We start from the raw sequence: 27,673 nt of genomic DNA, 5'->3' as shown, positions 1-27,673 counted from the left end.
TCTGACCTGATTCCCGGATACATTTTTGGGATGGCCAGCAACTATGGACCCTGGCTACTTAGACACAATCTGGGAACACTTTTACCGCAACCCCCACTTTGAAACTCATAGCCTCTGAGTCTCCACTGGTTAGCACTCCTGGAAAGGTAAAACACACATAAATTATTTATTGTCATACAATTACATCCATTACAGGCACATTACACATGTTGAAGAGCTGACACTCTAAAACCTGAAATAGAGCACAGAGGTACTGTAACCAGCCGGGCAAAATATCTTTATTAATGGCTGTGTTACCCACGCACCATCATAATCATTTTTTATGTCAAATATAAATTGTCCTGAGGTTTTTAGTTCTCCTACTTTTTGAGGGTGGTCTTAATTAGTGAAACAGAGGAGAAATTAAGAATAGCTCAATGCTAGGACCATTCTTCCTCTAATGTTAAAGGTAAATAAGAATTTTAAACAGTTAGTGTAAGAACCTGTGAATTGGTCATGCCTTGAAGTGGCTCGCAGGTTTATACGCTTTGGCCAAAGGGTTAACTACATTTTCAAGAGATATATACAGTAGGTATTTCACTGTGTATTTTTGTCACATTGGATGTTGCTCTGTACGTCTTTGTTACTTGTTACTGTATATACCTTTAGCCACGTCCAGTATCACTCCTTTTGACACATCTACATAAATGTATATGTATATGTATATGTATATGTATATGTATATGTATATGTATATGTATATGTATATGTATATATATATATATATATATATATATATATATATATATATATATATATATATATATATATATATATATATCTATATATATCTATATATATATATATATATATATTTTTTTATTTTTTTTTTATTTTTTTTTGTGTTAATTCTGGGGGGTTTCTTAGAGCTTGCTGGGCATCTACAGTATTTGTTTGTTGACTTACCCCGAAATTTACCAGCTCCTCAATAGGTACAGAACTGTGATACCCTAGTGCAGAAATATTCCCTCTCCCTCCGCCATCCCCCACCCACTTTTAATTTCTGTACATCCCCCCAGACACACACATCCCTCCTCATTTTATGCTTTGATATGTGAATTTAAACTGCAAACTGAAAACAAAAAGAGTTAAAAAAATTTTTTTGAATAAACTAAACCATTGGGCTTAAATATGATTGGCAAATATAACATTCATGATTGAAATAATCTAACAAGCACTTCATGTATCACATGTTTGTTTGTTATACTCTGTGTCCTGTCATTCATCCACTGAGCAGGAACAAATTTAAATACAATATCATAACAACATGGGTTGGTGGATACAATGTAACAGCCACTACACCCAATTTGTTATGCAGGCACTTAAATAAATACCAATTAAGTGTTATTGCAACAAGAATAGAATCATAACTCAAGAGCTAAGCAACCTAAACTCAGAGGTCCAAATCTAAACAGAACCTGGCAATTCAGAAGAGAGTAAAAGTGGTAAGTATACTATGTGTACGTGTGCATAGCTATGAGGCATCTCTAATAGCCAGTAAATGTTATTTTGCTCCATTATGGGTTTCCCTTAGAGAAATCACTAAATATGTGTAATACCTTCTGCTGTGGTTTTCCTAATCTGCTATATTCTGTATGTTTTATCCCAATCAGAAATTTCACTGTTCTTACTGTATGTTTGTATGTTACTCGTCTGCTGTGAGGTTTTTTTTATCTAAATCTTTTGCAATTTCTCGCATTGCTCACTTTCCTTTTTTTATTATAACTCTCCTTTTTGATTGTTCATTTTGTGCTCCTTTCATTTTGAATAATTATTTTTAGATATAATTCATATGATTATTACTTGAATCCTGGTTTCTGGTTCATGTAGAGAACTCAGTAAGTTTGGATAAGTCCACATAGCACAAAGTATTTGACATGAGAAGTCTCACGTTAGCATTTCATCATTGTGGTGTTTAATAATCTTATTTTCTTTATATCTTGGGCTCCCGCATGTCTCCAAAAAGTGTGTCACACCCAATATTTCCCTCAGTCCCTCTCATACACTTGTCTTATATATTTTCTGCTACCCAACATAACAGTGGTATTACTGTACCTACAATTGCAGTAATGGCTTATTTTTACACAACCACAGCTAGGCTAATACATTTATCACAGCTTAATACAATGTGAGGATAACACATTTTAAACATCTCGGTCACTAGTGCTTTGCGATGATGATAGTTATTGATTGAATGTGGGTTAGTTTGCAGGACCTAACTGAGAAAGATATGTTCTCAGAGGATAGGGGAGCCAGGTGTCAATATATAGTGAAAAACAAATAAGAACAAAACATAGTGCAAATACAGTTTTTAGGAAACAGAATGTGTTAGGAGAAATTCTTTCAGATGAAGACTCACATGGTTTCAGTCAAAGACAGGCATCTCAGACATCAGTGGCAAAATGCTATTTTATGCACTCACGTCTTAAGGCGGTACGGTTGGAAGAAATCCCACGCCATGACATGGATATTCCGACGTATACACCGTGTGATTTGTTCGAATAATGGCCGCTGCATCTGTACACTTTTTACTTCATTATATAATAGTAAATATTTATCACCAATTTGTGCACTATTATGTTCACTTGAGGCACTTTATGAGTAGTGATTTCTTTGATGGCACTTTGGTCGCACTAAGTAGTGCTCTTTATTACTGAAGCGCCCACTCCTGCACTTTGTAGTCTAACTGAAAAAGAGACACAATATTTTACATTTAACACTAGTTCACCTCTTGACACACTAGACATTCCCACATATTATAAGTGAATTGGATATAAAATAAAATAAGTATTGCTTGTCACCAAAATGTTCTCAAGATGCATGTTCTCTAGTCTAAGTGTTTAGCCAATAGCATTCACTATACTAATATTTATTTAATAGCTGTAACAGATACTCTGTGAATTATTTGTAGATTATTATACCTTCATGGGACCCATATTAGGGATCTTTAGAGATTATATTGTATTGTATGTCTTTATTTATATAGCGCCATTAATGTACATAGCGTTTCACAGTAGTAATACACGTGGTAATCGAATAAATAACAGATAATATAAATAACAGATCATGGGAATAAGTGCTTTAGACAAACATAACATTAAGGAAGAGGAGTCCCTGCCCCGAGGAGCTTACAATCTAATTGGTAGGTAGGGAGAACGTACAGAGACAGGAGGAGGGAGTTCTGGTAAGTGCGTCTGCAGGGGGCCAAGCTTTATGTATCATGTGTTCAGAATGTTCACAGTGCTATTCGTATGCTTCTTTAAGCAAGTGTGTCTTAAGGTGGGTCTTAAAGGTGGATAGAGAGGGTGCTAGTCGGGTACTGAGGGGAAGGGCATTCCAGAGGTGTGGGGCAGTCAGTGAAAAAGGTTTAAGGCGGGAGAGGGCTTTAGATAAAAAGGGGGTAGAAAGAAGACATCCTTGAGCAGAACGCAAGAGTCGGGGTGGTGCATAGCGAGAAATTAGGGCTGAGATGTAAGGAGGGGCAGAAGAGTGTAAAGCTTTAAAAGTGAGGAGAAGAATGGAGTGTGAGATGCGGGATTTGATTGGAAGCCAGGAGAGGGATTTCAGGAGGGGAGATGCTGAGACAGATCTAGGAAAGAGTAGAGTGATTCTGGCAGCAGCCTTTAGGATAGATTGTAGGGGAGACAGGTGAGAGGCAGGAAGGCCGGACAGCAGGAGGTTACAGTAATCAAGACGGGAGAAAATGAGGGCCTGAGTCAGAGTTTTAGCAGTCGAGCAACAGAGGAAAGGGCGTATCTTGAACAATTTAATCCATGAACAACCTACAACAAATCTACATTTCTTCAAAACCAACACGGCTACGGGGACTTTGAAGTACAGAAGGTTCTCTGCAAACTTTGATATATGTTTCATCTCAACCAGGTATTGGACAACACTCAGTTACATCTGCGGGTCAGAGATATCTATAAGTGTGAGGAGACTCATAATGGCATCCACACCCCATAAAGACTATCATGATGATGAATTGGATCCTACAAATATTATAGAAACATATATTAGTGCTGATAAGACTGATAGTAAAGAGGAACTGTTGCACTATCCTTTGCGTGAACTATTTAACATATTAACTCCAGGTAGGTATGTGTATTATTGAAATAAAGGTGGAATATTATCATTTATGCAGCAATTTACATATGATTTAGAATTATTTAATATAATCATTTTTATTGGACGAATCTCTCTGTCCATGTAAGGAAATGTCAGAGGTCAAAACATATAAAAACACGATAAGATATCTTATGTAGTGTCCACTATCCTAATGGGGTGATCATCCATGAGGTGGAATGGAACCAATTCTTGCAGGAACAATCATTGAGGGAATTAATTAGTACCCAATTAGTGGAGGCGTTAGACACTCTGTGCTGTGTCTTGGCTGGTTCAGGTAGTGACAGAATATTAAGAATCTTCACAAGATGTAGCGATGCTAAATATTCATATATTGCAGTAATATCTGATAATATACCACATGTCATTATTGTATAATACAGCAAAATATTTCCACTTGGGACCCCAGTAAAGTAGGACTCTGGCTCTCGTTCACCAGCACAACACATATTTCAGGGTCAGGATGGGAGTAACATCACCTTTTATTATTAAGATAGAACTTTACGGGATCCATGTTATTTGTAACTAACACAAGTCAGTGCTAATTTAACCTGATGTTAATCCTATGCTAAGGAGTTAAACCACGGCCACTGTATTTGCATATAATTACCTTTGTGATATGTGTTAAACTTAGGGGAAATAACGTCGTAACTAATTTAGGTTTCCTAACTGTATTTGCCCTGATATAACATAGCTTAGTGCACCTGGGCCAGGATACTTTAGAATACAGATTCTCATGGCTGACCTTCAGGTTCCTGCAAACACGCATTGTTCATATACTCCTCTCTCCACTTGCTAGGTTGATATTTTATTGTTTTCCTTTTGCTGCAGGTTGTGTGAGAGGAGACACTCTGATAGATCTCAGCTTTAGTGTCGCAATTGGTCAGCTGCTGATAGCCAGTGATTACTTCAAAGAGATCATCATGATAGAATCGTCTGATGTCAGCATAAGAGAAATAGAAAAATGGTTAAAAAAGGAGCCAGGAGCCATGGATTTCTCTCATGCAGCTATGTTTGTCTGCGAGCTTGAGGGTAAAAGGTGAAGTATATAAATATATACAGTACATATATATAAGTACAATTTTCAATCAATTCCAAATAAAATAATCTCATAAAATAATTATGTTTGGGAGAATAATCCCATATTGTGCTGCCAGGTGAGAGAAATATAGAAACCTGACACAGTTGAGGGTTTTAACTGATGAGATCCCATGTTTCTGTTAAATCATAACATTTAGTGAGGGAGATTCCCTAAACTCTCATACCCGATATCAGAGTTTAGTGAATCCCAGCTAGTGTAGTTTGGGTGTAGGTTTTTGAAACTGGATTAGAGCACTCTATCAGGGAAGCTAGGCACTAGTCTTAATGTTATTGGGTTCAAGCAGGAGGATGGATCCCAATGGCTGGAGCCTGGATCGTGACATTAGAGACGAGCTTGGTGTAGAAGTAGTTGCAGGGGCAGATCCATAGCATAGTCAAACAGGCCAGGGTCAGAACAGGTAAAGATGAATGAAGAATGGGGTCAGGGCAGACAGGCCAGACAGATAACACAGGACCGCTGGATACAAAGTCGCATTGACCTAGAAACAAGAAAAAGTAACTTGCTGGTTTATATATGAAGCCAAGGGGTATGTCAATGAGTCTGATCCACATCAGACATCAGGCATGCAGAGCAGAAGCTCAAACATACACTGTGGCAGTGGATGCTTGAAAAGCAGAGTTCAAGTCCAACGGGCCTGACAGAATCGAACATACCTCTGGAGAGGTCTGTTACTTCATGTACCTCCTCCCCAATCGGTAGGGGAAATATACACCTCAGTCCTGAAGTTATAGACCCCATGACATCAGATTAATCAGCCAGCAGTATGGATTATCCCTTGTCGTTTGCAAATTCCCATACAGTAGATAAGAGCAAACACGGTTTCTTAGATGATGAAACGTTTATTGCCTTGCAGGATAGAGTAGGATCAATACATGAAAGTCAATCATAGACTCTGCAAGGGGAAATCCCAAGCAGGCTTTATATACACTTATCATTTTCATTGTCTAACATAGGTTGCTAGGCAGAATATAATAACTACTCCCTATTCTAAACCTATCATATTAAAGGTCACTGAAAAAAGTAAAAACTGGGTAAAACAGCTCAGTACAACAACAAAATATGATAAGATACATGTTATCTCATTATTCTGTATAACTGAAGAATTGGTACTTCTGGGCTTTAAGCCATAGGTCTGGCCTTAAGAGTCTACTGCAAACGAACCTCATACTCACAATAAGCACATTCTTTCTCACAGAAATGAATTCAGGAACACAGCATGAAGAAATGATTATGGGACATGACAAGACAGACAAAATGGATTCTGAATACTGCTAATAATTAATCTCCAGAGACCCCGCCAGTTAATTTCAACCGTCGCTTCTTTTATACTTTTCGACATCTTCTTTGATAAATATTTAACTTTATTCTTGGAAATCACGGTATCCATCTCTAGTAGAGGGTATTCCTTGAAATAACACTTGGCCCGGTACCTCAATCCCTTGGAGTCTCACCCACTCCGTATTTATCTTTTGATCACATCAAGAGAGTATTGTTGCATTAGAGGGTTTTTGTCTGTTCTTTATATATATCTTCTTGGAAGGGCATGTAGGAAATGACTTGAGTGGTCAGCTTTGTAATCAATCCTTTAACGCAAGAGATAGCAATGAATATGATGACAAAAACATATACACATTTAATCAGTCCTTGCACCAGTTTCGCTCCCAGTGACCCAAACCACGTCTAGTCCCATGTCCCAGCTATAGGATTCTTTCAAGGAGTCTTCCAGCTTTGACACTACTTCTTTTATTCCTAGTATATAATATATAATATTAGCCGTATTGTCTCATACATAGGTGCAACACTTCTCCAACAACAGCACAAACATTTCTGCTCCTATAGTTGCATTAGTTTTTACTGTACCGGAACCTGTCTTTCTGAACTAGGAATAAAATCTCAGAGCTATTGTAAAGATTCTGTAATTGTCCAATAGTATTGAAAGGATCACAATACATGGTGTAATTGCAATTACCAGTAGATGTGCCTACATGTGTCATAGTCAATTTTGAGTATGTAGACTTGGGTAACATGGACAAACAAAATTATCCGCTAACGTGTGTCACAAGTAAATATTTATTTGCTTTTCATTGGTGAATGTACGGAAGTCCATGACAGAATAAGTATAATTTTCACACATTCTACCTTTCTGATCTTTCGTTTGATTTGAATACATGTACAGTAGAGGCAACTCTTATTCGAACAAAAACCAGTGGCAATTCCCCCCAAAAAACAGGAAACACCCAGGTACATGCTGGGTACATGCCTTAAACTTTCCTGAAACTAGCCCCAGCATTTCTGCATTGATTAATGGCCTATCAGATTAACAACGGGGGTCCCTGGCAGTCCCATTCAAACTGAATGGGACTGCCAGGGATCCCTGCTGTGTTAATCCTATGGGTCGTTAGTCAATGCAGAAATGCCTTAAACGTGCCTCAAACTAGCCCAGAACATACCCAGCACATACCCAGCACATACCCAGAATGTAACCCGGCTAGCTTACGGCAAATGTTCGAATAAACGTTGCCTCTACTGTACGCCTCTTCTGAATAAATATACGGCACTATATTGAGTGGTGTCTATACTCTATTTTGTGATAACCTGTTGAAGAACATTTCTACCTATATAAATAGTAGAGTGCACATTGAATCTTGACATATACTTTAATATTGATAGTCAGTCCTCGACAAATTCTGTCGCCAGGTCGCCTGAGGTGACTGCATTTTAGCCACTGGCGAGATGCTGTGGCGGGGTGCTGCAGCTGTGTATTGCAGCTTCTACGCCCATTTTCCTTCTCCTCCAGATGCCCCGGCGCACATGCGTAGGATCCAAGGGCATCTGGCACATCACGCATGTGCAGGCCTCAGACGCGCACGCGCAGAAGGATGCTCTTGCCTCCAGTGCATCATGCATGACCGCAGGCGAGCATGCGCAGAAGGATACTCGGGCCTTCGGTAAATCGCGCTAGTGCGTAGGCCCATTCGGTGATGCACACAGGCCCGGTGACGCACACATGCACAGGCCCGGTGACTTGCGCATGCGGAGGACCCCAGAAGCAGGCCGCAACATGAATGGACCCACCTGGAACCCTTCCTATTCCTGCCTCACATGAAACTCTCTGCTGCACAGGTGGGTCACCCAGTCAACAAACCAGTCAGTCACCCATGTCAGTCACCCACCCAGGTCAGTCACCCAGTCACCCACCCAGGTCAGTCAGTATAGTTTAGTCAGTCAACCCAGGTCAGTCAGTCACACACCCACAGAAACCAGTCGGTAAAGGCCAGTCGGTCACCCACCCAGGTCAGTCAGTCACTCACACAGTCAGTCACGCAAACAGTCAGTCAGTCACCCACACAGTCAGTCAGTCACCCACCCAGTCAAAGTCAATCACTCACCTAGTCAGTCACCCACCCAGTCAATCACCCACCCAGTCAGTCACCCACCCAATCAGTCACCAACACAGTCAGTCACCCACACAGTCAGTAACCCACACTGTAAGTCACCTTCCCAGTCAGTCACCCACCCACCCAGTCAGTCACCCACCCACCTCATCAGCCCCCCCTCACCCACACACCTCTTCTCACCCACACACATCCTCTCACCAACACACACCCTCTTATCCACACACCCACTCTCACCCACACACACTCTCCCTCAGTCACCCACACACACTCTTTCTGTGTAACCCACACACACTCTTTCACTGTCACCCACACAAACCCTCTCTCTCTGTCACCCACAGACACTAGCTCTCCTCTGTCACACACATACACCTTTTCTCTGTCACTCACACATACTCTCTCTCTCTGTCACCCACTCTCTCTCTCTCACACTCTCTCTCTCACACACACTCTCTCTCACACACACACTCTCTCACACTGTATCACATTTTCTCTTTCATACGCTCTCTCTCATACTCTCTCTGTCTCACACTCTCTCTGTCTCACACTCTCTCTGTTTCACACTCTCTCTGTTTCACACTCACTGTCTTACACTCTCTCTCACACACTCTCCCACGCACTGTATCACATTTTCCCTTTCATACTCTCTCTCTCTGTCTCACACTCTCTCTAACACTCCCGCTGTCTCACACTTTCTCTGTCTCACACTCTCTCTGTCTCTCTCTATCTATCTCTCTCTCACACACTCTCTCTGTCTCACGATCTGGATATCTTATTTTCCCTATATATCTTAACTGCCCTATACCTACACCGAAATAACCTATACTGCTTTCTTCCAGATCTGATTTTCAAGCTTCACACGGAAGACATCAGAATCCCCCCTAACCCAGAAGACAGGTAGGGAACACCTCCTTTGCAATATATAGACTTGCGGAAATTAGGGTACCTGGACAATGATGGACTGCTTATCAGGTAAGGTCCCAGGCGGGATTGCTGCTTTAGAAAATGTGAGGCGGGGGCATCCAGACACTGGTTAAGGGGTTCAGAAAACTACTCATTCACATATGGCATTTTTTCTAGATTAGTGAGGTCATCTGACATTTTAGCGCGCACACACACACACACACAAACACACAACTATGTAACAAGGACTAACTGTTGTAAAGTATAAATGTAATACAATAAATAAACTGTTATGTCAAAAACGAATGTTGTTATTAGTTCTTACTAGGAATGTATTCATTTCCTTTTTTAAAAAGCGGGACTGGGGGCGGGGCTAGGGTGCGAGTATATTTTTTTGTTTGGTGAGTCGATTTTTGGGTGATTTGTCAAGCACTAACTATTGATTGGTATGGGTATACAACTCACCCATCCCGTGGCACTTAATAGCATGTGTACACAGACATAGCAAGATGTAATATTAACAGTGAGGGCACCCAGTATGCTAGGTCTAGCAACACATTCATTTCTTCTACTGTCCCCAAATTTCCTAACACACAAAGGTATATTAGAATCGAGAACCCGTTCATTTTCGTAACTCTTTCATTTAGTTACCAGCTAAAGAAAAATAACCATACAAATAACCCCTAATAGCAACCCAACCAGGATCCACTGATCTGTTTGGTAGTTTCCAGTCAGAGTCCTTAGCCAGGTGTTAGTATCTGAAATATTAAACATACTGTAGAAAAAGAAATAGTACATATACAATAACACAGCAGCAGTTAGAGGATTCAAAGTACTTATTCTTTCGGTTCTTTGAAAACTTGAGTAAATGGATCCCTTAGGCTCGAGTAGGCGCACTTTCAGGTTCTCCGATGTAAGGTGTACAGCTTTGACCGGTATATTGAGAGACTGCAACATTTTTTATTAGTTGCATACAATACTTGCTAATTTGTTTCATCAAAGTTTTATTAGTTGCATACAATACTTGCTAATTTTTCATCGCAATTGATTTAGTCCTTAATAATTAGTTATTTTGAACTACTGGTGATCATAGGTCTTCCCATAAGTATCGCATAGGGAGATCATAAGTCAGTTGCTGCTTTAGCAAGTCCGGGGGCCTCCCATTTGCGGGAAACAATTTAAATTATCCCCTCTTTTGTTCACATGCAAACCATGCGCCATGTGAACAATGTACTGTATGATATGACATAAAGGATGATGGCATTTATAACATTGGCGGATAAGATGCACGCTCGCACAACACGCTTGGCTGCTTGACCTGCTGCAAAATTACCCTGGGAAATATGGTCTTTAAGATTTGCATGTGCAGCGAACTTAACAATAGCTACTTCTTCGGGTAAAATAAAGGCCTGTATTAGGTCTTTAACATATAGAGCATTGGCAATGGGGAACCTGCAGATGTAAGAAAAACCCTGAAACCTTGGGTAGTAGATTTGCATTAAAACCTCATGCTGGGAACAAATATAATCTGGTACCAAATTATCAGTTGTATCTCTCCGACAGGAACAATCAAAATACAAAATAAAATCTGGATTGCTAAATAGATACATTCTTTAAGATGAGAGGTTATACTGTAGATGTGGGATTTAAGGTGGGATTTCTCTGGAGAGAAAAATGGTAATCAGTTATAACATATGTAGCCCTGGTAAAATTTTGGGCTATATGTCTATCCTCCTACTGGTGTAAGCCCTGCTAATGGCAGGCCACCAGTAGTTATCATGGGATTCCCCCGCTTCAAGCCCTGGCCTGATTGGTGCAGGTAAGCCCCTGACTCTGTGTGGAAGACAAGAGACACAGGGGAGGGGCCTGCTGACATCATGAGGGGCAGGGCTGTCTCAATTTAGTGGCAGTTCCTGCGTGTTCTGGGTCTGTCTGATCTTGGAGTTGGAGGGTGACAGTTGGAGGAGAAGCTCAGGCCAGACTGATTAGAGCTGATCAAACTCTAGGGTGATGGACCAATGCCCCCACCCTGCAGGGGGTGAGGGGAAAGCTAGCCTCACCCTGAGGGTCTACACCTTGGGGTGGAGGTCGGGAGTATTGGAGCTCCAGACAGCCCATCCTGAAGGGGTACAGCCTGGAGGATAAGGAGAGGAGGAAGATACCCTGTACATTGCCTATTGCTGCTGCTGTGTGCTGTGGTGGGAGAGTTAAATAAAGAGACATTGCTGCTTTTATAAGAGACTTGTGTGAGACTGGAATCTCTCGCCCTGAGACCAGGGCTCTCTGGAAGGATTTCACCCTACATCCTAAGGGCTTACCAGAGATGGAGGCACTGCACCGTTGCTAAAGATGAAGGCATTAACCCCAGAAGCCTGTCCCTGTTATCCCCCATACCATCGCAGGAGACTCAGGTCCTCCTGTTCCTCAAAGGTATGCACCACCATAAGACATGTAGCCAGCCCTCACTGCACCCTAGGGGTCCAGTCTGCGACCGGGGGGGGAATATGGGTTACATTTGGAGGCAAGCTGCTGAGATCCAGAAACAGGACAGGCTTTCAGCGAAGCAGAGCTGGAAGTGTTAAGTGCACCTTCCATGCAAGTGCTGGAGAAAGTAGGGCATATATGCATACCAGGGGTAGTCAGGGGAGCGTGGACTCTCGCACAGTACGCCCTGGGTGCCCTAAGAGGGTGTTGTAAGATGCGCAAAACATGTCGGAGCTGAGCATGACCACCTTCCAGTTTCCAGGAGGCTTTCTGGTGGTGGAGATCGACAGCCGAGAGTACCTCCGGTGCCTGTGCATACACTGCAGGACACCCGGACCGGCCAATAGCACGAAAGCATGATGCCCTCAATGTGGCACGTTCTACCTGTGGCCTACCGAGCCATGGCCCATGATCAAGACCCCTCGGGGTGCCTCTCCGGGAACTCTAACGGAGGTGGCGGAGGCGGCGGATGAGGCTGCCCTAGTTCCCTGCATCACCGCTGAGTTGGGAACCAAGGCCCCGCCAACTACAGAGCAGAGAGATGTTCCAGCGGAGAAGAGTGCGACCGCAGTGGAGGTACCGGAGCGGGCCCGTTTCATACCACTACCCACTGGCGGTGCCGTAAAAGACCCAGGTGACTCCCTAGCGGAGGAACCGACCAAGTCGTCTTCGGAGGAAGAAGATGGCGTCTCATCGGTGGCGATGTGCCTACCGGCGAACCACCCCAGCTGTAATAAAGATGGCGGTCCACTTACCAGAAAGAGGGAGCAGACGAGTCCGGATACCCACCGACGGCGTGTGCTGGTACGGCCTGAGGCCCGTAGAAGTCCCATTGCCGTGGTGACTCCCAGTGCGGCGGAGACGGGATCCGAGACGGCTCCGGAGGAACCAGAGATCAACAGCCGGCAGCGGAGCGGAAAGGAGACACCCCACCCCCTAACTCCCGCCAGGCGAAGACACAACCTGCAGAGGACGAGAGAGAGAGGTTTGCGGCCTACCTGCCCATCCGCAGACCGGATGATCCACCACCACCCCTTCCGGTCCTCGACGCACTTCCGGTGCGAGACCACGAAGCGGATGGAGATTCCGCGGGCACCAGTGATGACGTCACTTCCGGGTCCGGCTGGCCCGGCGGCCCGGCACCGTTATTTCCAGCAAGAGGAGCAGCCATGGCAGCTGTGCTGGCCACATTAAAGGCCCAAGGCGTATCCAGAGGAGCACGAAGCACGCCGGAGAGGGCAAGTCGAAAACTGCCCACTGGTCACGGCATTGGCCGACTTATAGACACTATAACGGACATTGCCGATACCCCTGCCCCTAGCGCCATTGCCCCGGCCACTGCCCCTGCCCCGTCATGATTCATGACACCGGGACCTAGCAGGGATAAGTTAAGCAAGAACCCAAAATACTCTACAAATTGGGGGGATTGGAAGCTGAGTGATGAAGGGTCTGATGGGGAGATACCGTATGCAAATGTTATTCATGTACCTAACCCTGCACTATTTTCTCCTGTGCCTAGAGGGATGGCCTGAGGGTCCCATACTACTGCGGCAGCAGGGCCTGTGAGTAAGGTGGTCCACAAGATGAACCCCACCATTTACACCGATGATTCAAGAGGTAGACGCAGATGCTCGCACTCTACTGAGGCAGTCACGTCAGGTGTGTCCTCACAAACAGAGTCAGAGGCAGGTACTTCCAGTGCAGTATCAGGGTACGAGCACTATGACAAGTGGTGGGCACCTCTATTTACAGGATACCACAAGGGTATGGACCGTACAAGGTTCCTGTTAATAAGGAACAACATAGTCGACCATTGGTGGGCTGTAGGTGCCTTTACTCCCCAGGAGGTGGCGGATGAGTTAGAGCATAGATACCAGGAGATAGGGCAAAAAAACATCCTTCCTAAAGGGGCTGCCATATTGTATGATGATGTTGCGCCAGAGGAGCCTGAGTTTTGGGTACTGCCAAGCAGGGCGGGTAACCGTAAGCTTACCAAGCTGAGCTGGGCAGACAGGGCCATAGTGGCCAGGTATAGACAATCGCACGGCTATGAGTTTCCCTATGTGCCGGTGCCAATAATGCAAGATATTGAGGAGCAGAGGCATAGCTGGCTCAGAGAAGCAGTAATGGAGTATTTACGTACGAGGTTCGGTAAGGCGGGTTATCACAATGAGGATAAAATATGTGATGTGATCCGGGCCTGGAGCATTGGGAGAAGCATATACATGCACAGTGTAGTGTATCGGCCGGAGTATGGGTCGGTACAGCCGTACTATGTTAAGGTAACGGATCATAATGGGTGGGAAGTACGAAAGCCTGACCCGCGACATTATTATTAAGTTGGTTCTTCATGTTGGGAGTAACCGTGTGCCTTTTTGTTATACGCCATCCGGGTGGATGGTCTGATGTGCAGACACTAATCAACTATGTGTTTGTTTCCCAGATTGTTCACCTGCAGGATGGTGCTGCTAATGTTAGGTCCAAGTGGGGACCATTGGATTCCACTTGAGGGAGAGTGTAGCCCTGGTAAGATTTTGGGCTATATGTCTATCCACCTAATGGTGTAAGCCCTGCTAAGGGCAGGCTTCCAGTAGTTATCATGGGTTTCCCCCGCTTCAAGCCCTGGCCTGATTGGTGCAGGTAAGTCCCTGACTTTGTGTGGAAGGCAATAGACACAGGGGAGGGGCCTGCTGACATCATGAGGGGCAGGGCTGTCTCAATTTAGTGGCAGTTCCTGTGTGTTCTGGGTCTGTCTGGTCTTGGAGTTGGAGGGTGACAGTTGGAGGAGAAGCTCAGGCCAGACTGAGTAGAGCTGATCAAACTCTAGGGTGGTGGACCAATGCGCCTCACCCTGCAGGGGGTGAGGGGAAAGCTAGCCTCACCCTGAGGTTTACACCTTGGGGTGGAGGTTGGGAGTATTGGAGCTCCAGACAGCCCATCCTGAAGGGGTACAGCCTCGAGGATAAGGAGAGGAGGAAGATACCCTGTACCTTGCCTATTGCTGCTGCTGTGTGCTGTGGAGAGAGAGTTCAATAAGGAGACATTGCTGCTTTTATAAGAGACTTGTGTGAGACTGAAATCTCTCGCCCTGAGACCAGGGCTCTCTGGAAGGATTTCACCCTACATCCTAAGGGCTTACCAGAGATGGAGGCACTGCACGTTGCTAAAGATGAAGGCATTAACCCCAGAAGCCTGTCCCTGTTATCCCCCATACCATCGCGGGAGACTCAGGCCCTCCTGTTCCTCACAGGTATGCACCACTATAACACATGTAGCCAGCCCTCACTACACCCTAGGGGTCCAGTCTGCGACCGGGGGGGGGGGGGGGATTATGGGTTACACATATATCACATATTTAGTTAACTTTACAGTAGAAAAATTGTGAATACATCTCTTACTGCACCAATATAAAACATTTAGTTATTTAGTACAGTACATTCCAACATTGGTCCTTCTAAAAATATCATAATTAACAAACCAAATGTTTTATATGGAAGTATGAAACTTTACAGTGATTCAGTATTGGACTCACATAAATTCCCTGCACTGTATTCTTTGTGAAGGGCTGAGCACACTCCTGGTGCTATACAAATAAAGATATACATACTCAGAAATTTTAATTTTTAGTTAATTAAATAGTATCAGAACCTTTGACCAAATTCCTTGGTGTAAAGCCAGTTTTCTGTGCGCTATGCCAAATGTCCTTGGGCAAGACTGGACTGTTCTTACTAAGATACTAAGACCGCGTGAGGCCTCTATAATACACTTACCTTGCCTTCCAGCAATGCGCCATCGGGGTAACCCGGCGTTCCCGGAAGAAGCCTCACGGCGAAACGGCAGTCGGAGCGGAGCGGAGCCGGGTCATACCTTCACATCCCCCTGACCCACGCATGCCCTGTGCAACATTATGCTTATGCTTACCTCAACTATAAACACAAAAGGCATGTCACACCGCTCACTAATTCAAGTTTAGATAATACTTAATCAGAGATGTATCAAAAATGGGTGCTACCTATGTACAGTAGTCAATAGTATTAACAATTGAGTGAAAAATGGTGACGCATCACCAGATCACTCACAGAATGTACATTTGTGGTGCACTCCACACTAATAATGTTTATTTGATTTTAATAGTGACTATTCAACGTGAAACACAAAGGTGACAAAGTGAAAAATATAAAAATCTTTAAAAACTAACACGTGGTGTAGATGTAGCTAATTCCAGTTATATTTAGTGTAGATCTGTATAACACTATCCTCCTGCTCAAATTGCAAAAATGAGATTTCTACACACAGTCGATCACCAAAAAATCTGGTAAGCAGACTCATATAACCTAGCCCCAGCAATAAGATAAATACAGCATGAAATGAGAACAACACAGCGCCCGTGTAGACTGCAGAGTCTCTGATAAACCGTTACTCTCAGAGGTAAGTATGCAGGGTGGAGGGGGGATTCCCTAATTTACTAAGCTACCATATGAACGCTGTTTGGATTCAAACAGCACAGCTCCAACATCGCTGTCAAATTTTACTCGGGACGTCACATCACGTGGTGTAGCTGATTCCTGGTTTATCGGAGCCCCGGCTTGTATGCTGGATGCGGGCGGGTAGCCGTGATCCATGAGAGATGCAGCGTTCAAGCGTTCAATCATAGCTAAGTACTTCTGTGCTAAGTGTTATGTTGCAGAGTTTATGCTTGGTTTATTATCACTAGCTACAGGGACTCCCGAGTAAAATTTGACAGCAATGTTGGAGCTGTGCTGTTTGAATCCAAACAGCGTTCATATGGTAGCTTAGTAAATTAGGGAATCCCCCCTCCACCCTGCATACTTACCTCTGAGAGTAACGATTTATCAGAGACTCTGCAGTCTACACGGGCGCTGTGTTGTTCTCATTTCATGCTGTATTTATCTTATTGCTGGGGCTAGGTTATATGAGTCTGATTACCAGATTTTTTGGTGATCGACTGTGTGTAGAACTCTCATTTTTGCAATTTGAGCAGGAGGATAGTGTTATACAGAGCTACACTAAATATAACTGGAATTAGCTACATCTACACCACGTGTTAGTTTTTAAAGATTTTTATATTTTTCACTTTGTCACCTTTGTGTTTCACGTGGAATAGTCACTATTAAAATCAAATAAACATTATTAGTGTGGAGTGCACCACAAATGTACATTCTGTGAGTGATCTGGTGAAGCGTCACCATTTTTCACTCAATTGTTAATATTACCTCAACTATACACTCAGACTGATGTTCTGGCGCCTGATGCTGGCTGCTGGCTATCATTTCACTGTGGGATTGGAACGCTGGGGGTCTGTATTCACTGCACATTGTGCCTCATTTGGACCTCCTCTCTACCTTACCAACTACATGTTTGCAATACCTCATTAGCATCAGGACTTTACTCTGCACTTTAGCATTCTCAGGGTCTTCTCACGATACCTATATGGCTCTGGACATGTTACTTACCATCCTTACCTTAGCCAATTAGGTTTTTGCTGTTTACATTTTCATTTTCTCCCCATGTCAGTATTCATTTTTACCTGTTATTTCATGTGTCATACTTTGTAGCATTTAGATATTTTTTTCTAATTGCTTTATATGCAGGTTTTTGGTTTATGGGTTATATTTTTATTTATCATTTTATAATTTATTGTGTTATTTGGTTGTTCCAATTATTTTTGAGTCCATATTTACCTCATGATCGGCCGATCATTATTACATTTCTAGGGGAATTTTCCTTTCCCCTAGTTTTGTTTTGCTCTACTGGGACTCTCATTCTATGGTTCTTCCATTTTTGTTTTTTGTTTTGTTTAGTATCTTATGGATACAGCAGTTGTTTACCATGTGGAATGTGTTTAGGTATGTCCTATCTGTTTTAATTTTGCATTGCTAATGAAATCCATTTTTCTATTTTTCACTATATATGTTTTGAGTGCTCCATTTTTGACCCTCTTTTTTCACTTTGTGGTTATATAGTCTTTGGGTCAGTAGCACCGCCAGAGGGTATTATTTACCCTGATGCCTGGTTTTGTGTATTATCTATTCTCTTTTGAGCTGATTTGACTGCGGCACCTATTCTGTGTGTTTAATATATATATATATTGTGATGCCGACACCACATTGCAGTCTCTTTTGTCCCAAATGAGGCAGGAAACACTGTATTTCTCTATACTTGGGGTTTATTTACAGGGATAAATAATATGAATAGGCCCACCGTCCCTTTGAGAAAAACCAAATAATAAAATCAAATCCTATTTCCTTTAGGAAAGCTAACTACACATTTCAGCAGCAACCCTTACTAACCCGGCTGCCAGCTAAGCCAGTTGTCAGCCCCAAAACATGTACATTGCATACAAAGTCTCTGCAGATAATAACAAAGCGCTTGCCTTATCTTTAATCCTTTAAGGTCCTCTGCAACCAGACGTCACTGCTTCAGCACAGCTCTCTCAGCAGTGTCTCTCAGACTTCTTTTACCAGCCTCCATTAGCTGGGGAGCTCCTCTGTCTCATCCCTTCTCTGGGATAAACTGTCTCTCTGTGCCTTGCAGCTTCCAGCCTTTAAAAAGCACTTCCTGACTATTCAGAACAGGTTGATTAGCTTCATTAGTTATCACCTGAATAGCCTTTCCAAGGAGGATTAAATTAACTCTTTGTGGTGAAAAAGTCCAATAGCTTCCCCATTCAGCCCCTAGAGGACAGCGATGGCACCACAATATATATATACCTTGTGAAACATTTTATACTGTAGCGTGACATGCCACTCTACAACATACAATACCTCTATCTTCAACAGTTAAATTGGATCCTCTGCCTTGGAACAGAAAAACATTTGAAATATTTAACAGCTCAGAGTTTAAAATTGAGCTTTTCCCACAGCCCAATGCAGACTAAAGTATACATGGCAACCCAAAAATAAAAATCCCGAGACCTAATCAAGGGCTAAGACACCCTTAACATATAATTTAAACAGTGTGCTTTTAGCAGCATTTAAAAAAAATTCCCAAACATATCCTAACCAGAAAAAATAAAATTGAAATGTATTTACTGGTTACTCACAAACAGTAAAAAACACAAGGGGACTTTCCTTTAACTTTTGAAAACACGGAATATAGACACAAAATAAACAGAAAAAACTAATCTTTCACACAGCCAATTTAACAAACAAAAAAGCAAATATCTCACCTACCCTTATAATAAGAAAACAAAATAGTTTGGTGCTGCATAAACTAAGATAATAAAAAATGTCCTTCTCTTTTTCTTATTATAACTAGCCTGTTTCTAAAATTAATTTGAAGCTACTGAGCCTCTATTTAACTTGTGTGCCTGAAATGTGTCCTACACGTTATTTCTGTGTAGTGTGTTCATAACTGAAGTGGATGGGCTGTTACAGTCTGGGCTGCTATTCTGATTCTGTCTCTCTTCTCTCTTGAGGTGGAAATTGAGGGGGGAGAATGTCATTTTGGTTAAGGGAACACATCGCCTGGCCAGTACGATAAGTACCCTTATTTTTCCAGTGACTGGGTTGAATACAAAAATGGTAAAGATCAAAGGTTCTTCCTGAATTTGCCCTTTCTTTGCCATCCTCTCTCTCCATGGACACCCAAACTCTCCTCTGCCCAGTGTTGATTAGTTTGTGTTGTAGTGGGGGTGTACACCTTTAAATAAAACTTCATAGCGAGCAATTTATTATATTTTTATTTTTGTACAAACTTGCAAGTTTCTAAATGGTAACTTTTGTAAAGACGTGAGAAAGAAAGAATCCCTTTTGTGCTACACTAAGATGACACCCCGAATAGAAATTAAAACTAATTTTATTGAAATCAATTAAAAATATATCAGTGTTGGGTTGACATAAAAGACCTGTGAACCAAAATATAATAAAACAATTAAAGCAAGGAGAGGCATGTGTGATTATTCAGACGCAACAAAGTCTTGATATATATCCTTTTATGTAATACAGTTGACTGTAGTTATACTATTGAATATCCTACATCTCATGGTGAATCCAATATATCTGTATAAGCATCAGTGAAAAAAGCTTGGTGTTTTTGGACTTACGTGTAACAATCCACCCAGGAGGTACTATCAGCACAACGGCTCATTCTAAACAAACTGCTAAAAATAGCTATTTAAGACCAGATCCGATATTATTAATTAGAGGCATCCCCACTGGACAATATCTCAGAATTCAAAGAAACTATTCGGATACTGCTGATTTTAAAATGTTCTCCTTGTTTTAATTGTTTTTATTATAATTTGGTTTACAGTTCTTTTGCATTAACCCCAACACTGACACTGACCTTCCGTGAGGGGAGAAGACACCATCCTGAGATCTTGTGAGGCTGTTCACCTGAAGTCCCGTTCCTGACTAGCTTGCTTATCCGGTGTTTGGTAACACACGTGTTGATCACATGATATGCTCTTGACCTGTCTATTTTATGTACGCAGAATACTTACCTTTTATTAATATAATATTGTTTTGATTTACTTCACAATTAGCGTATTGCACTGTTTCTTTTGACTTTGACCACCCCTCAGTAACTGATGTGTTAGGGTTTCTTCACATTATGCTCCCTTTTATCACTCCCCTCTTCAAGCGTTAGAGCAGGGAAAATACCACCCCCTAGGGAGACCCCCCAATTTTTGGGGGTAATTTTGTATACATATAAGCAGGCGTTCCCATTATTTAACTCTCACACAAGACTTGAACAAAGATTCACTCTGGTAAAATTAATTAGGGTGTTCAGGTCAGTTTTTACAGCTCTTGTCAAGGGTAAATCAATTAATTGACGGCACCGAGATTACTTCTGTATCAGAACCTGACTCAGCCACTTATTACTGTGGGGAAGAGGGAAGGACACGGTTTCTGATTTATACTACCACACACAGGGATTATTTAAGCAAACAACCCTTTTTAACATATTTATACCTGTCAAACTAATAAACATTTGGGGAAAAACTAATTTTCCCTACTTTGGACATATATCTAGGGCGTGTTCCCCACTGAGGTTCTCAATACTTGAGACAACTCTCAATCCAGGTGGGGAAGACCCCTCTTGGGAATCCGGTAAACACCCCTTTTGGGAATCCGGTAAACACCCCTCTTGGGAATCTGGTAAACGCTTCAGACTATCAGATTCTTTTTAGGCAAAAACAATCTGTTGAGAATAATGAGGGGCTCTGATGAACTGGGACATTAACAGTGCCAGGCAGTGCACTCATACTTGGTTAATCTGGCATTAGGAATTTGGATTGTGTGTCTTAGATTTTAGTTGGCAAAATTGTAATTTCTGCTTATTTACTTTATGCCCTTTTTCAGCTAATACATTATTGTTCTGATTACTGTCATTCTAGTTTCTCTGGTCATCTCTTTTATGAGCTATGCAATTTCCGGCAACATTTCCTGCTTTCTACAATTATAACACTTTCTGTCCCTTCTTTGAACCCTATCCTGTGACACCACTTGGGTCCTATCTTATCCTCAACTTTCATTAACCGGTCTATTTTGAAAAGAACACAGTTTGTGCCTTAAGAAATTTAACTTTCTGAGCCTTTTTCTGCATAGCTTCTCAGCTCCTTTGCATATGATCTACTACAGTAGTAATTTCTGACAAACTTTTATGCTCCCAACCAATACACACAGTCTGTCCCAATTCCTGCATGGAAACTTTCACAAAAGTCGCCACAATATAGGGACCCTGTCCAATCATAATATAATTTGGAGTTTATTTTTCAGCACCCTCCTTTTCCTCAATAGGATTCTTTTGAGTCATATTAAACTTTCCACAAAAAACTGTCTACACAGGACTTTCCACACAGACCACACAGATGATAATAACTGCAGATTTACATTATTCTCACTAAGAACCTCTATACCACACAGTTTAAATAACACACTCAGTTTAAATACACTCTGCTCATATTACTCGACCTCTCTGCAGCATTCGACACCGTGAACCACCCTCTACTCCTTCACATTCTCCATACTCTTGGTATTCGGAACAAAGCTTTATCCTGGATCTCCTCTTACCTCTCCCATCATACCTTCAGTGTCTCTTTTGCTAACACCTCCTCCTCCTCTATTGATCTCTCTGTGGGGGTACCCCAGGGCTATGTCCTGGGACCCCTTCTCTTTTCTCTCTACACACTCTCTCTAGGTGACCTAATCCCATCTTTTGGGTTTAAATATCACCTCTATGCTGACGACACACAAATTTACCTTTCAACCCCTGACCTTACACCTGCTATACAGACCAAAGTTTCTGAATGCCTCTCTGGAATATCATCCTGGATGGCCATCCGCCGACTGAAACTTAACATGGCAAAAACAGAGCTCCTTATACTTCCTCCCAAACCTGGCCCTACTACCTCCTTCCACATTGCTATTGGAAATACGATCATTCACCCAGTAGCCCACGCACGCTGCATAGGGGTTACACTTGATTCCTCACTCTCATTCTCCTCTCATATTCAAAACGTTTCTAAAACTTGTCGCTTTTTCCTCTGCAATATCACAAAGATACGCCCTTTCCTCTGTTACTCAACTGCTAAAACTCTGACTCAGGCCCTCATTCTCTCCCGTCTGGATTACTGTAACCTCCTGCTGTCCGGCCTTCCTACCTCTCACCTGTCTCCCCTACAATCTATCCTAAATGCTGCTGCCAGAATCACTCTACTCTTTCCTAAATCTGTCTCCGCATCTCCCCTCCTGAAATCCCTCTCCTGGCTTCCGATTAAATCACGTATCTCACACTCAATTCTCCTGCTCACGTTTAAAGCTTTACATTCTTCTGCCCCCCTTACATCTCAGCCCTAATTTCTCGCTATGCACCATCCCGACTCTTGCGTTCTTCTCAAGGATGTCTTCTTTCTACCCCCTTTGTATCTAAAGCTCTCTCCCGCCTTAAACCTTTCTCACTTTCTGCCCCACACCTCTGGAATGCCCTTCCCCTCAATACCCGACTAGCCCCCTCGCTATCCACCTTTAAGACACACCTTAAGACACATCTGCTTAAAGAAGCATTTGAGTAGCACTGGATAATCATGGACACATGACACATAAAGCTTGGCCCCCTGCAGACGCACTTACTAGAATTCCCTCCTACTGTCTCTGAACGTTCTCCCTACCTACCAATTAGATTGTAAGCTCCTCGGAGCAGGGACTCCTTCCTTAATGTTACTTTTACAGTATGTCTGAAGCACTTATTCCCATGATCTGTTATTTATATTATTTGTTATTTATATGATATGTATTACTACTGTGAAGCACTATGTACATTTATGGCACTATATAAATAAAAACATACAATACACACAGATGAAAACAACTATAGATTTACGTTATTCTCACACAGAACCTCTATTCCACACAGTTTGTTATCAATTGATTCTTACAATAACTTACTCATTATCAGAATTCCGTTACCCGGACTAGACTGCAAAGAGACATCATGATCTCATGAAACACTCAACATTTTAAACTAAAGGCATTTCAAAAAGCACCTTACCTTATCAATCATATGATCATAGAGATGAGAGTTCCATGTGAGCCGTCTGTCTTCTCTGGTCCATGTGTCCGAGATTTTGAAATCCCATCCTCGTCGCCAATCAGTCATTGTTTGTAAATTCACAGAGATAAGAGCAAACGTGGGTTCTTAGATAATGAGTAATTTTTTGCTTTACAGCAGGCCTGCACAACATATGGCCCACCCGCGACGGCCCCACTTCACCACCCTTCCCTTGTAAGGAAAGAAGGCGCGCGCGGCCGCATGCTGTATGTAGCGGTGCACAAACTGGGGGGCGCAGGCTGCGTGCGGGGAAGCCTGGGGGTGGGCAGAGCTGTGCACGGGCGGCCAGAAGCTCACAAGCTCCTTGCTGCTGCTCCATGTGTGATCTCTGCCTGCAGCGGGGGCGGGGCCTTCCCTGAACACACAGAGCCCCTCCTCCTCCTGTCCCAGTACTCAGCCCACATGAGGGACTGCAGCAGGCTTATAGTGAAAGTAAGTGAGCAGGCTTAAGAGAGTGAGAGAGTGGGTGAGGGGTAGAGTGTGTCATATTGAAGGGAGGGGGATAGAGTGTCATATTGAGTGGAGGCAAAGAGTGTCCTATTGAGGGGAGGGGGAGAGTGTCATATTGAGGGGAGGGGGAGGGAGAGTCATATTGAGAGGAGGGGGAGAGTGTGTCATATTGAGGGGAGGGGGAGATTGTATCATATTGAGGGGAGGGGGACAGAGTGTCATATTGAGGAGAGGGGGAGAGTGTCATAATGAGGGGAGCGGGAGAGAGTGTCATATTGAGGGGAGGGGGAGAGAGTGTCATATTGAGGGGAGGGGGAGAGAGTGTCATAATGAGGGGAGGGGGTGATTGTGTCATATTGAGGGGAGGAGGAGAGAGTGTCATATTGAGGGAAGGGGGAGAGTGTCATTTTGAGGGGAGGGGGAGAGTGTCAAATTGAGGGGAGGGGGAGAGTGTGTCATATTGAGGGGAGGGGGAGAGTGTGTCATATTGAGGGGAGGGGGAGAGAGTGTCATATTGAGGGGAGTGGGAGAGAGTGTCATATTGAGGGGAGGGGGAGAGAGTGTCATTTAGGGGAGAGGGAGAGTGTCATACTGAGGGGAGGGGGAGAGAGTGTCATATTGAGGGGAGGGGGAGAGTGTGTCATATTGAGGGGAGGGGGAGAGTGTGTAATATTGAGGGGAGGGGAGAGTATGTAATATTGAGGGGAGGGGGAGAGAGTGTTATATTGAGGGGAAGGGGAGAAAGTGATATATTGAGGGGCGGGGGAGAGAAGGTCATATTGAGGGGAGGGGGAGAGAGTGTCATATTGAGATTAGGGGGAGAGAGTGTCATTTAGGGGAGGGGAGAGTGTCATATTGAGGGGAGGGGGAGAGAGTGTCATATTGAGGGAAGAGAGACATGGGGGGTGTCTGCTGACATGGGATGCTGACTTGGGGGGGATGCTGACATGGGATGCTGACTTGGGGGGGTGCTGACATGGGATGCTGACTTGGGGGGGGATGCTGACTTGGGGGGATGCTGACTTGGGGGGGGGCTGCTGACATGGAATGGGCTGGGGGGATGTGGAGGGGGTATTGTGTGTTTGATGTAGAGGGGGCTATTGTGTGTTTAATGTGGAGGGGGTTATTATGCGGGTGAGGGGGAGAGATGGGGGTATGAGAGATAGATGGGGATTATCACAAAGGTTGATAGTGAGGGGTTCTGGGGGAGATATGAGGATGATGATGATGAGAGGTGCTGGAGGAGAGATGATGATGATGATGATGATGATGATGATGATGATGATGATGATGATGATGATGATGATGATGATGATGATGATGATGATAATGATGATTTTACCCGTGCGGCCCAATTTTTTTTTCCCTTGGAGTTCGGCCCTTCTCACTTTACAAATTGGGCAGACCTGCTTTACAGCATAGAACAGGTGTGTGCAAAATTTATTAGCTGCGCCCCCCCTTGCCTGCCCTGCCCCTAGGTCGCGCCCCCCTTACCTTGAATAATCACGTCACATGACCCGCTGAGGCATTTGACGCCAGTCACCATGGAGATGCATGGACGAGAAGCCAGGTAAGAGAATTTACAGAGGCCTTGTACTAATTAGTGTGGGGCATCTGTAACCCCCTTGCCCACCCTAAAATCTGTCATGCCCCCCTGGGGGTTCACACCCAAGTTTACGCATCCCTAGCATAGAGTATGATCAATACATGAAAGTCAATCATAGACTCTGCAAGGGGAGGTCCAAAGCAGACTTTATTTACACTTATCATTTTAATTGTTTTGCATAGATTGCTAGGCAGAATATAATGACTACTCCCAATTCTAAACCTATCATCTTAAATGTCACTAAAATAAGTAAAATCTTGATTAAAACAGCTGAGTAGAACAACAAAGTATGATAAGATACATGTTATGTAATTATTATGTATAACTGAAGAATTGCTACTTATGGGGATTGAGCCATAGTCCTGGACTTGAGGGTCTACTGCGAACAAAACTCATACTCGCAACAAGAACATTCTTTCTTACAGAAAGGAAATCAGGAACACAGCATGGAGAAATGATTATGAGACATAACAAGACAGACCAAATGGATTCTGAATGCTCCTAATACAGTAATTCATCTCCAGAGACCCCTAGACCATTTCAACACCCTTTAGGTAGACGTTCAGGGTAGTAAGACCCTCAATGCAGGAGGGAGACTCGGCAGGAGATCCAATACCAAAGCGAGATAAATTGTACAGTTTTTTTATGAGAGAAGCAGAGTCCTGGACACACCCTTTTACAGTGCTCTGTGTCCTGCATTCAGCTCATATATGACCCAAATAGCCCTGACAAATGAATCCAACATTCTGAATATCTGGACCTTAGGGAATTCCCGGAGTCAGCTGTAAAATTCACTCCCAGAATTACCTACAGAAGCAGGGATTAGAGATCACAAGAGCACAGGAAGAATAATGTCTTAAATAAATCATTTTTTCTATAGAAACTATTCAGAATAGGAAACAGAGCAGGCACAGGTACACTGAACATGGGAATACAAAGAAATATTCTGTAGCTGTATGGTCTGTTTTAGATTCCAAATATCTCCTTATAAAGTACCGTCCACATTGTACAGTTTTCCCGCTTAAGTCAGCATTAGGTTGGAAACAGACACAGAAAACATATGATAGTTATAAAGGTGGATGAATGCTAGAGACGTAATTCTGCAATGTATATGTTTTACATAATTAACTGAAGAAACAATTAATTGTTTTTCAGTGAGGGATGGGAGGAGAAAGAAGAAAAAGTAAGAAGAGCAGTCAAACATGTTGTAAAATGTGATTTCACCAAAGCCAACCCATTGGACCCTGTTGTGGTGCCACAAGCAGACGTGCTGACCAGTGTTTGGTACTTGGAAGCTGTTAGCAAAGATCATGACAGTTATCTCAGTAACCTGAAAAAAATGTCATCATTTCTGAAGGTTGGAGGGCATCTGATCCTGTTTGGGTTTCTCAACATGTCATATTACATGATTGACAAACGCAAGTTTTCAATGCTGACCTATGATGAGGAGTTTGCAAAGAAAGCTCTTAGAGACACAGGGTATAGCATTAAGAGTTTTGGGAAATGCAAAAGCAAATTAAATACTCATATGGTAGACTATGAACATATTGGGTATTTTGTGGCTTGCAAGGAAAGGGAGGTTTAATAACCAATAATCTTACATCATATTTACTAAGCATTCCTCTGTCTCGACACTAGCGAATTTCTCCACGTTCACACTATTTGTTTCCTAGTCTTGTTTCTACAAACAAAGCAGGGGGGTTACACTTTTAATGTTCCGCAAACCTGGATTACCTTTGCAGTGCCTCTTATCCTGTTACAGCTGGAGAGAACTGTAAGGTACAGAAATTGCATGTTTACTGACATATCCACTTATTAAAAAATCTGAGATTTTCCGTGTCTGAATTTGTGCTAAATTGTGAGCTCCGTGGCCTTGGTTACCTCGTGGTTTTGGGAATGTGAATTGTTCCCCTGTTTTCTCTCTCTCTTTAATTTCTCACCTTCTTTTTCTCTCTGTCTCTCAAAACTTCTCTAAAAAACACGCTGTCAAACACA

The 27,673-nt window shown here is 42.9% G+C and overlaps 1 protein-coding gene across 1 annotated transcript; it reads left to right on the top strand.

Moving 5' to 3' along the window:
* Nucleotides 1-1,308: 1,308 nt before the first annotated feature.
* On the top strand, nucleotides 1,309-27,673 carry LOC142496949 (nicotinamide N-methyltransferase-like). Its single transcript, XM_075604071.1, has 4 exons — nucleotides 1,309-1,484; nucleotides 3,922-4,133; nucleotides 4,996-5,203; nucleotides 26,834-27,673. The coding sequence occupies exons 2-4, from the start codon at nucleotides 3,986-3,988 to the stop codon at nucleotides 27,261-27,263; spliced, it is 786 nt and encodes a 261-aa protein (XP_075460186.1). The 5' UTR covers nucleotides 1,309-1,484; nucleotides 3,922-3,985; the 3' UTR covers nucleotides 27,264-27,673.

The sequence above is a fragment of the Ascaphus truei genome, chromosome 6 (genome assembly GCF_040206685.1).
Source record: "Ascaphus truei isolate aAscTru1 chromosome 6, aAscTru1.hap1, whole genome shotgun sequence".
Taxonomy (NCBI): Eukaryota; Metazoa; Chordata; class Amphibia; order Anura; family Ascaphidae; genus Ascaphus; species Ascaphus truei.
The sequence above is the reverse complement of the archived record's forward strand: the minus strand, read 5'-3'. Positions and strand labels throughout refer to the sequence as shown.